This window comes from Branchiostoma lanceolatum, chromosome 5 (genome assembly GCF_035083965.1).
Source record: "Branchiostoma lanceolatum isolate klBraLanc5 chromosome 5, klBraLanc5.hap2, whole genome shotgun sequence".
In the NCBI taxonomy this organism is placed as follows: Eukaryota; Metazoa; Chordata; class Leptocardii; order Amphioxiformes; family Branchiostomatidae; genus Branchiostoma; species Branchiostoma lanceolatum.
In genome coordinates, this window is record NC_089726.1 from 16,098,072 (window position 1) to 16,112,778 (window position 14,707).

General features: G+C 43.8%; 2 protein-coding genes across 2 annotated transcripts; one reads left to right on the top strand and one right to left on the bottom strand.

The window, feature by feature from the left end:
* Nucleotides 1–6,678: 6,678 nt before the first annotated feature.
* LOC136435451 (uncharacterized) lies at nucleotides 6,679–9,970 on the top strand. The gene is made up of 4 exons (XM_066428967.1): nucleotides 6,679–6,826; nucleotides 7,465–7,789; nucleotides 7,936–8,048; nucleotides 8,234–9,970. Exons 1-4 carry the CDS (start codon nucleotides 6,785–6,787, stop codon nucleotides 9,572–9,574), a joined length of 1,821 nt encoding a protein of 606 aa, XP_066285064.1. The 5' UTR covers nucleotides 6,679–6,784; the 3' UTR covers nucleotides 9,575–9,970.
* Nucleotides 8,944–13,430, bottom strand: LOC136434413 (uncharacterized). Its single transcript, XM_066427201.1, has 3 exons — nucleotides 11,974–13,430; nucleotides 11,456–11,624; nucleotides 8,944–11,184 (listed from the first exon to the last, which is right to left on the bottom strand). Exons 1-3 carry the CDS (start codon nucleotides 12,543–12,545, stop codon nucleotides 9,718–9,720), a joined length of 2,208 nt encoding a protein of 735 aa, XP_066283298.1. The 5' UTR covers nucleotides 12,546–13,430; the 3' UTR covers nucleotides 8,944–9,717.
* Between the last annotated feature and the right edge of the window lie 1,277 nt (nucleotides 13,431–14,707).

Below are 14,707 nucleotides of genomic sequence, written 5' to 3' on the forward strand. Positions count from 1 at the left end.
GGACGATCGTACTACGAATATGGCCAGCTGCAGGTACTATAACATCAGCTGTTATCATTCGTGAATCCCCGATAAATGGAAGACACGTGGCTAGAAAAGGCTTAAATCTTGCCACCCTTGAACAAATCATTCTCGGTTCAGATACTCAAACCTTATTTTTCTGGTTCCGGAGGCCTATGAACAACGCTTAACGAAGAAAGCTTGCCCTACTTTCAGAAGAAAAATGTAATTTGTAGGTTCACATCCTCTTCGTTTCGTTTGTTTGTATTGCATATCCGGTAAACAACCTCATGGCGTAATACACCAGGTTTGTACAAGCCTCATATCCGGACAGATTTATTTGATCCACTCACACTGGAAATGACCTCTACTCTTTTGAAATGTGTGGTTTGTTCTTTTTGCGTGCTTGGGGTGTGGCTCTCCTCAAACACGGGACCTCCATTTAATTTCCTATCTGAGGGACGTCCCTAACCAAAACTAGGTACTTATTTTCACCTGAGTGAAGAAATTCGTGTAAAGTGTCTTTCCCAAGGGCACAACGTCCACGGTACAAGGCTGGGGACACAGGATTCGAACCCAGGACCTCTGGGTTCTGGGCCAAACACCCTGCCATTACGCCATCGTAACGCCATCTTCCTTACACCATCCGGTTCAGGCCAGACTAATCTGCCAAACCGCCTGATATCCATGCATGTATCTGGGGCACCGCGTTGTAAATATACATCGGTGTAATCTCCTGTCCACATCTGTGACGGACGCATAGAAGCATTTGGCTCACGGGCGGTGGTTCTAGTGAGACGAACGTTTCGTTTTTCCTCTCAGAGTGCGTGTGAGGAAGAACATCCAAATTTTCTCCCCGGTAGTAGTTCGTCTTTGAAAGTCTGAGCGTGAACGTACATCCGTTTTGGGCGAACTCTTCTGCTTGTACTGTTTGCAATTTGCAAGTAGAGCTAGTCAGCGACCGACGATGCTTAAAACACAGGGCGTGGTGTGTCTCTTCGTTCTGCTGCTGCTGCCGTTTTCAAGTGCGTTGCGAGAACACAAACGGCTTTGTTCCGGCAAATGCGTCTATGACCCCTTCGTCATCTTTGGATACTGCAACGGTGTTGATTTGCAAATTGAACCAACCATTTCGGCCAGAAACGTCTTCTCCGGTTGTGCGATCTGTGACAGAATCGACCCGCAAGACGTGCATAACAACACAGGACCCACGCTTGGATTCTCGTTCAGCTTTCCATCGTGCCTTCCGTCATCAATCGACATTTTCAGACTTCAGGATCTTCAGGTCTCTCGGCTGACGGGGGCTTTATTCGCCACCTTACCATACCTCCGATATCTGTATGTGGTCAACGGAACTGTTGATTCAATCGAGCCGGGCGCATTTAACAACATACCTCGCATGAACACCCTCGCTATCAGCGGAAACAAGCTACCACGGCTTACCTGTGGATGGTTTAACGACTTGCCTTCCCTACAAACTCTCCGTTTGCAAGACAACCGCATCTCTTTCATAGAGGCAGGGACTTTCCAAAATCTGACAGTTCTATCGTTCTTGGGACTCGCCCAGAATCGCCTCACTCATCTGCAAAGAGAGTACTTCGAGGGACTATCGGCACTGGAGTTCATCGACTTGAATCACAACAAGATAGAAGCAATAGAACCAGGTACCTTCAAGCCGCTCACATATTTGATGGTGCTTGACTTGTCTGGAAACCGGTTAACAGTTCTCGCGGAGGGTTGGTCAGTTGGACTTGAAAACTTCCTGATGACTTTATCGATGGCTGACAACACTTTTCGCTGTAGTTGCACGTCTGCCTGGATGCCTGAATATTTGTCAGTACAATCGGCGACTCAAGGCGTCGACGGTGGTGCAGTCTGTCAGGTTCCACCCGAACTGAAAGGCGAAGAGATTACAGAACCGCTGATGCAGAGGCTTCAACCGTGTTTGCCTCCAAGAGTCACCGTGTCGGCTCAAAACGACGGGCAAACCTTCACGTGCGAAGTGTACTGGGAGGAAGAGCCGTACATATCCTGGCACCTGCCCGGTTCCTTGGTTCTGACTGTACCCGGACGATACGAAGGAACAACATCACAGGCACGCCTTGAAAACATCACCACCCGTGTCGAACACAACGTGAGCCTTGAAGGATGGACATTTCCTTGTGCGGTACCAAAACGCAACGAATCTAACAACAACACAACCTGTGGTAACTTTGCCGGAAAGACAGCATCCCTCCTGGTCATCGGGCAGAGTCAGGCAGCACGATGGAACAACCAGGCCGTCCGATGTGTGGCTTCATACCGACGAGGAAGCTCCATGAGCAACGCCACGGCCTCGGCAGTCATATCAGTTGAAGAACCTTTGGTTGAAATGTCTGCTACTGAAGTAGTCCAGGTCCAGACCAATACTTACACAACAGAGGTGACGACTTCGACAACAACCGTGGTACTCCAAGTCCTACTTGGTGGGTCAGCACCAGACAATAAAAACAATCTGTACATCTGGATTTCAGTGCCGTGCGCGGTTGCTCTAGCCGTACTGTGGGGATGTTTTCTGATCGGAAGGTTCTGCTGTGGACAGACAGAAGACTTTATTTGTGCCAAACAAGGTCCTGCGGATGACAAAGAAGAAACCACCGGCATGAGTGATCACGAGTATGCAACCATAAAGGATGAAGATTGTGAAGCTCCTTACTCGGATGTACTTCGTGACAATGAGTACGAGGAGATCAGAGACGACGTCACATCTTCGGCGTATCTTCAACATGGCCAAAGCAACAACAAAGAGACCAGAAAACGGAACCCGTTTTACACATCTAACATATGTGAAAATCGTCCACACGGATTGTATACAATATCTGAAAATGACGGTGCCGAAGATGCCGGTATGTCCGGTAGTGCTGGGAACGACGGTGCCGGTGATACCGGTAGTGCTGAAGTGCCATCCGGAAACGGCAATGCCGAAGATTCGGGTATGTCCGGTAATGCTAAAGTGCCATCCGGAAACGGCGATGCCGAAGATTCGGGTATATCCGGTAGTGCTGAAGGACCATCCGGAAACGGCGATGCCGAAGATTCGGATGTGTCCGGTAGTGCTAAAGGGCCATCCGGAAACGGCAATGTCGAAGATTCGGGTATGTCCGGTAATGCTGAAGTGCCATCCGGAATCGGCGATGCCGAACATTCGGGTATGTCCGGTAGTGCTAAAATGACTTCCGGAAGCGGTAATGCCGAAGATTCGGGTATGTCTGGTAGTGCTGAAGTGCCATCCGGAAACAGCGATGCTGAAGACTGTAGCATATCCGGTAGTGCCGAAAAGCTCTCCGGAAACGACGATGCCGAACATTCGGGTATGTCCGGTAGTGCCGAAGGGCCCTCCGGAAACGGCGATGCCGAAGACGCCAGTGTGTCCGGTAGTGCTGAAGGGCCCTCCGGAAACGACAGTTCCGTAGACTGTGGCGTATCCGATGGAACTGAGGGTTCGTACAAATACGGCAAAGTCGTAGTCTGTCGCGAGAAAGATGGAACTGACCAACCCAATAAAGACGTTCCGTTGCACTAACCGTCGGTTATCAGTGGTTACGAACAGACCAATGAGGGTTAAGTAAGGTTAGTACGCCTCATCTGCAGTGATCATGAAAAACATGATAGTAGGCTCCTTTTTCGTCTGCATTTCGTAGTGAAGTGTTTTGATGCTTCTTTTCCATATAGAGAGTGGACAAAGATTGAAAACATTGCGTTCTGCCTAGGTTTTGCAGTACATCGCCGTATATCCATGCATATATACGAAATATGTATATACATGTATATGTAATACGCTTCAGTGGGAAAGGTTATGTACATTGTGCGTCTTTATATGATTGTTCAAGGTGTGGATTTTAATAAAATAGCTTCATATTCAGTATGTTATATTGTGATATCAGTAGAAAGGACAAGAACCAACGTACTGTTGGGATATGCGGAAAAACTAGCTTTTAGTTTCATAAATATTTCAATAATTCCTTCTTTTGCCACAGAACCTTTATTTAGAAACTGTGTTATTAGAAAGAGCGAGTTTAGGAAAATGTAAGAAATGGTGATTTGTGATTATATCAATACATGTATGATGCGATGCTTTTTCTTATCTTAGTGACGCTAGTCTCGGCTTATTCTGTATGCAATCTTGAATATGAATATGAAAGACATATGCTTTCTGTCTGTAATTCATTTAACGTTACAACATGAATAGGCTTGCTGTTTTTCTTCCTATGTCTAGAACATATATAGCACTTCCTTCCCACAAATGTTCCCATAGATACGTACCCTGGCCTCCTCATGTACTAAGATTTTACACACAATGGAACGAAATTTACAACGAATTATAGTCTACTTGATACAGTCGACATTATATCAGTAATATGGTGAGTTGTATAACACCTATTTATATCTAAACATAGGCATGGCAAACATGGAGATATAGAATGTTAGCAAAGGAAAATAAACAGCATTTCACTAGCCGAAGGCGTGAAGTAATCAATGAGTAAAGTAGATTAGTTTAGACTCTAGACATATATTTCACATTCATACCAGACGGGAAATGAAACTTCTACATGAAACAGTCTGGTCACGAGGGTTGATATTCGATACTGATATCCGGAGTGCACTACCAGTTTGGGAACAAAATTTGTTTTTAAAAAACAAGATGGAGGAAAATTTGAACAAGAGTTAAGTATTTCAAAAGTTCTGTTTCAAGGTTGAAACGAAACTTCGCATGATCAGAAATATGATATCTTACTATGTAGATCATTGAATGAATACATGAAAACATGGAAACCGTTTCATAGACGTTTAGCTTTATTTCTAACATGGCATATCGGGGGACTGGTGTTTGGATTCATGGGGTTGTTTAGTTATTTGTTTGGTTGTATTGCGTACCCGATAAGCCACCTTATGGCGTAACACACCAGGTTTGTGCAGATTTATTTGATCCACTCACACCGGGAAGGCCCCCTACCCTTTTCGATTTAAGTGTGGTGGGTTCTTTTACGTGCTCCAGGCGTTTCTTACCTCAAACACGATCCATTCAACGTACTTTCTGAAGCTATGTACTTATTTGCACCTGTGTAAAGGGAGGAAAGTCGTGTTAAGTGCATTTCTCAAGGGCACAGCGCTAAAGGGACAAGCCCTTCAAACGACATTGACATTGTCAAAGATATCTGATTTTCCTGGCATTAGCAATATATTTGCTACATCTGTTTGACACCTATGTGAGAAACATAAGTTAACGCAGAAACGTACTCAAATTTGCACTCCCAACTATATCACGTGTCGGCCTTACCAGATGGCCTAAGTCACAAGTAAGATTTTGTCACAATCATCTAAAAGCCAGTAGAGTATCAAGTGTTCTTATTTCAAAATCTCATTTATACCTGCAAAGCGCATTAGATATCTACATTACCCTTGCAAGTAGCTCGTATTTCATCCACTCTTGGGAAAAGGTATTAAACCTACCGTGCACTTGCTCGAGTCAGCCGCCAAGCCAAGTATATTCATTTGCTTAACGCCCAAGTACGGCAAAAGTTAAAAACATGTCTAGAATTACAAAGAAACGCACCTGCGCCTTTAATCTCACGCAATATCGCTAGTATTATAATCCATGTGCCAGCTTGTACCTAGGCTGTTGTTTCCAGCTAGATGGCCCCTATGACATGAAGTATTGTGCTAGAAATACGTGACAGCACTATGTGATCAACTGTTGATATTCAATGAAGCTTGAATTGTTAGCTCCATCAGTGCCTCTACATGCGCAGTTCTCAGTCGGCATTTGACAAGGATTCTTCTTGGCAGACCACTGCGCAACGCTGCCTATTTACCGCCCTCTACACAGGCAAACATATCAGGTAGGTGTTTGTTTTCTTGCTTGCTTGTTTGTTTGTTTGTTTGTTTGTTTGTTTGTTTGTTTGTTTGTTTGTTTGTCTGTTTCCATCAATTCTTTCGGCATATTTTTGTATCAATAAAAACCCTTAGTAGCAACAAAATGTCTCATCTCTGATAGTAGTGTGGACCGGCCTAGGGCCTAGGGGTTCATTGGGATTCGCATTGGCATTGCATTCGGACCATCGGGTCATACCATAGACTTTTAAAAATGGTACATATTGCTTCGTCGAGCTCTGCTTAGCACTCAGCACTTAGCACTCAGAGAAAGAGTATATGGGAGTTGAATTCACACCACTTCCAGTGGACCACCCCTGCTGTAGTGATTTGTTTTGACCAGGGGCTATAGAAATGGAGATGTGCACCGCCCCTATACACCGAAAGGTGTGAAAAGGATTTTAACTTATCTAACCTAGTAACTAGAAGATATGTTTTTCGAGAATCGTATAAAAACATACTTGTTTATACAGGAACTCTCCTCTTAGAGACTCATGAGAATAAAATCAACAAAATAACAGAAAAGGGACCAAAATGACAACAAACGAAAAACCGAAGACAAACGGTAAAAACATAAACGCTAACGATAAAACGAATGGTCAATGGCTTAAGAACAACCCCAACTCATTAGAGATATCTTCAGCAAAGAAACGTAGTATGTAACCATCATAGTGTTTCGTACTGAAGAGACAAACCTTTGGTAATTGGGTAGCTTTTTCCTGTCTCTAATGTTCAGTTTTACGCACAAGATAATAGACCCCTTTCCAATTACGGCGGCCATTTTGAATTTTTCTCGCGAGAGCACATTCCAGCGCGCGCGCGCGAGATCTCATCAAAACACCCGGTAAACTTGTCTCGAGCCCACACAGTTAACATGGCGTCTCCAATGGGAAGCACTGCCGAGCCATCTTCAGAGGTTAGTTGTGCTCTTCATTGACGGCATCCGCCGATATATACGCATGCCACGGGTAGAGAATATTGTTGTGGACACGTAGACTTCATATCGGGTGGTATAATTGTAAATTTCTGTTCAATTTTCACAATTTCTGACGGGCTGTTTTGACGCTTATTTAGCTACGGTAAGAAAATCGTGCGTGTTTACGTCCCCTTTGCTTGTAGATTCCCGGGACAAATTTTGCTCAAGCCGGAAAAAAATCCCACAGAAGCGTACACATATCGGACTGAGATCCTTGTAGGTAGAAACTTTTAGGAATTTTGGCGATTTTGACCGTAATTTTTTCGACGCCAACCTATCGGTTTGCATGGCTTGGGGAGGCTTACGCGAACGTGACGCGTGGGCTGTGGGGAGGGGGGCGTGTTTTGTTTGTGTATGGCGTTTGTTTTGGACACTTTCGTCATCGCTTTGCCGACAATATTTTGAATTTTCGCCGGGTAAAACACATCAGAAACGTGCGCATACCGGCCTGGGGTCCTTCCGCTGGCTTCATGGGCGATTTCTTTGTCTGCCAAGATTAGCTTGGGGGTGGGGAGTTATGAGTGGGGAGGGGGCGTGTCTACAATGTATAACGTTTTGCATTTGCTCTTCTTTTTCAGGTCAACACGGACGGCGGTGAAAGAAAAAGAAAATTCACGTCCGGGGGGACATACTGCAAAGCCTATGGATGCAACAGTCGTCAGTTCAAGGGTGTCAAGGGAGAGAGAGTGCCAACAAACATCTCATTTTTCACGGTCCCTCAAAAAGTACTTAATCATAAGAAGTCACTTGAGCACTGGGCTTGTCTGGTAAAAAGACAGCTCGGAAAGGACAATTTTACCATGAACAAGAAGACTGCGTTTTGTGAAAAACATTTTAAAGAATCCGACATCATCAGGCTGACAGGATCTGGAGTTCTGCGCAAGATTCCAAAGCTCAGGGACGGTAAGTTAATATTATTTTTCCCCCGTGCATCAATGTACATGTATGTGCTTTTGATGAAAGTCAAACGATGCCTGCTTTTCACACAAAACGGTGTTCAATTTAACTAGTCATTTGTAATAAAATGTCCATTATTGCATTTGTCTTAGGTGCAGCACCAGTGATTCATTCCTGGTCAAATGCCAAACCAGAGAGGCCAACACCAAAGGAGAGACATTGCTCTGCTCCAAAGAAGCCCAAAAGTTCACGTGGACTTAACTTGGTAAGTGTAATACATATGTCTTAAGTCTATGATGGAACTCGTGTATGCCATCTGCTAATTGCAAAAAGATATATGCAATAGTATGATACATTGGTGAACATTGAGTTAAGTTTCATATAGTACTTGCATGTAATGATGAATCCATAGTATGTACACTCCAATAAGCTTTTTTTCCTCTCTTATAGAATGATGTATCTGGACCTGGTACTCCTGCCATGGACATAGGCAGTGGTTCTGGCCCGGACCCTGATGTCTGCATGGACACAGAAACATTGGCCGTTGATGACAGCACTATAGCAACTTCAGACAGGTCCATGGAGACATTAATATCCCCAACACCTGTGAAAGTGAGCGTTTCTACACAGACATCTTGGACACCTGTAACTGCTTCCACCCAGACTGGGAATGATTCCACTGTTGTAAATGACCATGGGTATACCTTTGTGAAAGATAACTCACAGACTTTAGAGTCCTACAAGGACTACGTTGTGAAGTTGGAAAACAAACTTATGATGGTTGAGAAGGAGTGTGATAGTCTTAAGAAATCAGTTACCATCTTAAAAGCGCAGATAATGGAGTTCAAGACATTTTCAGCTCTGACATTTAAGGAAGACAGTGCTGCTATTAGATTTTACACAGGGTTCGAAAGTTTTGATGATTTCCTGGACATGTATGAGTACCTGGCTCCCAAAGCTATTAATCTCCAGTACAGGAGGAGTGGTAAAACTGTACGTGATTCCAAGCCATATCAGAGGCCAGGGAGATGTAGAACAGGGCCAAAGAGGAAGTGTAGCCTCTTAGACGAGTTCTTTCTTGTAATGGTTAGACTGAAGGTTGGATTGTTCCACAAAGATCTTGCCATCAGGTTTGGTTTGTCAGAAAGCACAGTCTCTCGTATTGTAAGCACCTGGGTAAACTTCCTTTATTGTGAGCTTCCAAAAATGTTTCCGTTTCCATCACAATCAGTTATCAGGGCAAACATGCCATTACAGTTCTCTAAGTATCCTACCACTAGAATCATAATTGACTGCACAGAGATCTTCATCGAAGTTCCATCTGCCATGCTTGCACAGTCCCAGACCTGGTCCAACTACAAACATCATAACACATGGAAGGTACTAGTAGGAATCAGTCCAAATGGCATGATAACTTTCGTTTCGGAGTTGTGGTCGGGCAGAGTTTCTGATAAGGCTATAACTAGAGATTCTGGTGTACTAGACCTTTTAGAACCAGGGGATAATGTTATGGCAGACCGTGGCTTTGATATCACAGATATTCTGCCACCGGGGGTAACATTGAACATCCCACCGTTCAAGGGAGATCGTGCAGCTCTTTCTCCATCAGAAGTTCAGGAGACAATGGACATTGCATGTGTCCGAATTCATGTAGAAAGGGCAATTGGGAGAATTAAGAATTACCACATTCTAGACGGAGTAATGCCCATTACACACACAAAGGATGTAGACCAGATATTCAAAGTATGTGCATACCTCAGTAACTTCTTACCACCACTTGTTGAGAAATGAAGATCAACCTTCCAGAACCATCCTTACTCATGCTATTGAGAAATGGTAATGTATATATATATCATCAAATAGTTTTTCAAAGTATATACAAAAGTCCTCAATGCATTTTCAAGTTGTGTAGCATTTGTTTTGCACCACTCTGCTCAGACCTTAGACAGGTAAGGTCTCCACTGACCTGTGTTATACATACCATAGAGTTTTTTACCCCTCTTTACCCTTTGTGTCAAAAGTTCTGGAAGTATGGCTGTCTTGTAAAAGTGATCAAGCTTTGGGATGTTTTTTTTCTGCCATTCTAAATCTACCTTAATTCGTTCACAGAAGATATTAGCCTTGCCAAAGTATACAACAAAGTCTACCCAATGTAAGTTACAGCAATAAAGCTGACCCTGTACCTGATGATAATACTTGTGTGTCTTCTTGAGTCCTATACCATTGTCTACACTTGTTAAGAAGAAAGTCTTATCTTGAACAGCCTCTTGTACTGTCAGTCCTTTCTTGCTATGCGGACATTTCACTTCCACGCCTCCAATGACTTGTCCATGGCTCACCACCAGTCTGTCAACAGAGGCACCGAGCCAGGGTCTCTCAAGAGACAGAACAAGTCCTACTTCTGTGCATGTTGCACCAGGGTTTGCTTGTTGGAGGGACTTAACATACTCCCCCACTGCAACATCCTCAAAGCGGTTTCCATATTGAGTTGCCTTGGTGGAGAAAGTGCGGTACATAATGGACCGAACCTTGTTGGATGGTTCGACTCTACATGTGATTGCAGAGGAAAAGTTTGACGCTGTCAGTTTTTTCTGCCTTTCTTCCTTCCAGGATTCACTACTAGATTGTCCCCGGGTTGCTATTTCAGTTGCAGTTTGTTCTTCTTTTGTGATTTTTATGGCCTGAACATATGTGTCCATCATATCTGTGAAGGAGCTTTCAGAAAAGTCATAATAATCATTGAAGGGAGTGGTGTCTGTCGCTGAACTGGTGTCTGTCGCTGAAGTGGAGTCTGTCGCTGAAGTGGAGTCTGTCGCTGAAGTGGAGTCTGTCGCTGAAGTGGAGTCTGTCGCTGAAGTGGTGTCTGTCGCTGAAGTGGTGTCTGTCGCTGAACTGGTGTCTGTCGCTGAACTGGTGTCTGTCGCTGAACTGGTGTCTGTCGCTGAAGTGGAGTCTGTCGCTGAAGTGGAGTCTGTCGCTGAACTGGTGTCTGTCGCTGAACTGGTGTCTGTCGCTGAAGTGGAGTCTGTCGCTGAAGTGGAGTCTGTCGCTGAAGTGGAGTCTGTCGCTGAAGTGGAGTCTGTCGCTGAAGTGGAGTCTGTCGCTGAAGTGGAGTCTGTCGCTGAAGTGGTGTCTGTCGCTGAAGTGGAGTCTGTCGCTGAAGTGGAGTCTGTCGCTGAAGTGGTGTCTGTCGCTGAAGTGGAGTCTGCTTCATCATACAGCACGAACATGGACTTTGGGTTTCTCTTTTGATATTTTGCCTTCAACTTGTTCAGGGCTTCAATGTCTATCTCCCTCTGGTGGGGTGCCCGTGGATCATAGTGACTTGTTTGTATATATTCAACTTTCTTCCCATAGCTTATTTTCCCCAGTTTTACCTTTCTAATGGACTCAGCTTCAACCTGTTGGAAAAATATAAGAATAGTTGTGCATTAGCTTGATGACTCAATGGGAAGCAACATTATTGTAGCTTTAAAACCTAAATCATCTTTATTTCAGATTAAGCATCACTTCATTGAAGGTAAAGACTCATGTAATAGTCACAGACACAAGCCTGCAAAGACAAAGCTGAGTGACAACACAGTCATAACACTTAATGGTGATAGAATTTCACTTCAATGGACAATCAAAGTGTGATATATTAGCACAAAATTTTTGAAGAGGAAATCTAACCTTGTCGTTACGTGGAACGTTCCACTTTGAAAGTTCAGATGTGGATGAAAGTCGGGATGTGGATGGCAGGGGTGTTGGGTGTTCTTTCAGATCTGTCTTGTTGAACGCCTCTATGGCAAACAGCAGTCCACCAATATGATTACATTTCCCCTGGCCTCCAGGCAATGTCCTGTAGTAAAAATATTGAACTTGTTACTAGAATAGTACAAAAAAAAGACTAAAACTGTAATAAAGTTAATATACAATCTGTGTAAGTCAGCATCTCATCAATGTCAGTGTGAAGCCAACGGGGCTAACACAGATAGATCTTTCATTAGAGGTCATCTGTGTAGTGTATTGCTGTGGAAAAGGGACTATGCAGTGGTGATGCGACAAGAAGAAGAAGGGGTGCCCAGGCGATCATCATCTTGAAATCCTGAAAGTTTTTCCATAATGTGAGTTAGTTAATTTGGATATCAATGTGAGTAGTGAGTGGAACAAAAGCCAACTGGGCTTGCATAGATGGATTTGTCAGTCACCCTGCTGGACAATTACATGCCGCCCTCTGTACTGTGCCGTTGTGGAATGCGATGATGGGGGAATACTTAATCTTCTTCATGCTGGGGATGACTTTGGCCCGGACATACACTGTGTTGTGTTTCTTTGCTATTTCTATATTTTTTACATTACCTTCAGAAAAGTATTGGAAACCTCTTAATTTTTTGTATGACGTTGTTGCGAGTTCAGTGTGCTGGTACTTCTTTTTCTGGCAAATCAAGTAATCATAGAGTCCGGCAAAGTTAAAAGATGGCAACTGTCTCATATCGTTATTGAATATGGACCGACTGGTTTCCTGTTCAAGTGATTTGTATGAGGGATCAATAGTGCTAGACGTGCCAGCATCAGTACTACATGTACTGGCATTTTCAGGGCCTCCCTGCAGCCTCTCAAGATGGGCATTGGCCCTTGCGACCAAAACAGACTTGTTACCACTCTGCACAAGTCCATATGACTTAAGAACTAATTTCAAATCTTGTACCCGCAGACGCTCAAGGTCATCCCTCGTTCGCAGCCTCTTTTCTCCAAAAACCAGACCTGAGGATGAAATCATAAAATGGAACAGGACAGAATAATGTGTCAATTTCAATACCTTGGATTGAGTTTGATGTGACTAAGTAAAGATGAGCAAATATGATATTAAAAATATGTTTGGACTATAAATAATAGTATAATTAGAAGGGGATGCATGGCTACCTATTCTATACAAGTCACAGGAAACAAAGCTGTAATGAAATGGTTCAAAAGAATAATAGATAACCCAACGACTTACAGGGAGGATCATAGGCCTCAGTGGTCGTATCTGACACACTTTCTGCGGACGGCGTGTTGACCTGAAAAAGAAGAGCAAATGCAAAACGTCATTCATAACCTATCTCCCCAAGCTAATCTTGGCAGACAAAGAAATCGCCCATGAAGCCAGCGGAAGGACCCCAGGCCGGTATGCGCACGTTTCTGATGTGTTTTACCCGGCGAAAATTCAAAATATTGTCGGCAAAGCGATGACGAAAGTGTCCAAAACAAACGCCATACACAAACAAAACACGCCCCCCTCCCCACAGCCCACGCGTCACGTTCGCGTAAGCCTCCCCAAGCCATGCAAACCGATAGGTTGGCGTCGAAAAAATTACGGTCAAAATCGCCAAAATTCCTAAAAGTTTCTACCTACAAGGATCTCAGTCCGATATGTGTACGCTTCTGTGGGATTTTTTTCCGGCTTGAGCAAAATTTGTCCCGGGAATCTACAAGCAAAGGGGACGTAAACACGCACGATTTTCTTACCGTAGCTAAATAAGCGTCAAAACAGCCCGTCAGAAATTGTGAAAATTGAACAGAAATTTACAATTATACCACCCGATATGAAGTCTACGTGTCCACAACAATATTCTCTACCCGTGGCATGCGTATATATCGGCGGATGCCGTCAATGAAGAGCACAACTAACCTCTGAAGATGGCTCGGCAGTGCTTCCCATTGGAGACGCCATGTTAACTGTGTGGGCTCGAGACAAGTTTACCGGGTGTTTTGATGAGATCTCGCGCGCGCGCGCTGGAATGTGCTCTCGCGAGAAAAATTCAAAATGGCCGCCGTAATTGGAAAGGGGTCTATTGTATCCGCATCTTGATTTATATTGTTGAATACGTGAACAGCCCTGATTATATTTCATACACGAATGTATTTGCTACAAGATGATGATACCATAAACAGCTGGATGCTATGCTAGTGACAAGAATCTAAATGAAGAAAAGTCGGCGTGAATTAGCCGTTTATGCACATGGCGCACATTGTCATGTTTAAGAACATCAACTCATTAGAGATAAAGTCAGCGCAGAAACGTGCCCTTTTATTGTTAAAGAGGTTTTTCACGCCTTGAAGATGAGTCCATAATTGGCAAACTGTCTCCTACTCCCCTGTTGTCTCCGCCATGTAATACCAGAATACTGTAAATGCAGAAATGTTCGCGGTGGTTTAATGTTCGCGTTTTCGCGGTAAGCTCTTCACCGAGAACTTAAAATCAACGCGAATTGTTTTGCCCTCCTACCCCCTTGTCTACTGTTGTCTCAAACCGCCGCGAACACTCAATTTTCTCCCTACCGCGAAATTAAAACCACGCGAACTTAGCTACATTTACAGTAATTGTTAACTGTGCTGATGGAACGTTTCTCTACACAGGTCTTCACGCCGTTAAGAGAAGCCGTTTTTACATCGAACCGACAGCAGCCATTTTGTAAAAGGTGGGTACATATGTCTTAAATGTTGATATGTCTCAACTTCATCTCATTGACCTGCTTAACAACAGTATTAAACGAACCCAGAATACACAATTTACATAGGCAGTAATCTTACATAGGTCATACCATTTAGAATACGAGCAAGTGGAGCTTAGTGTGAATGGTTCCCTGTGTGGGAAAGACGCACTACACAAGGGCTGTGAACCCTTTGCCTGTATCTGTAAGATTATCATTTAATCATCCCTGGTATACCTGTACCGTACCCGAACAAAATGAAACACTACTGGCTACCATTTTTTGCACAATTGTGTCTCAAATGTGACAAATTTGAAAATTTAGCACTTGAAAAAACTGTTCATATTAACACTAGAATATGTAAATCCTCATACAAATACAACAGTTCACCTCTTGAGAAGACAGTTTGCTGCATAAAGTGATCGGCCAAACTTCTTTGGGCTCAGGCCAGGACCTCTACCTAAACCAC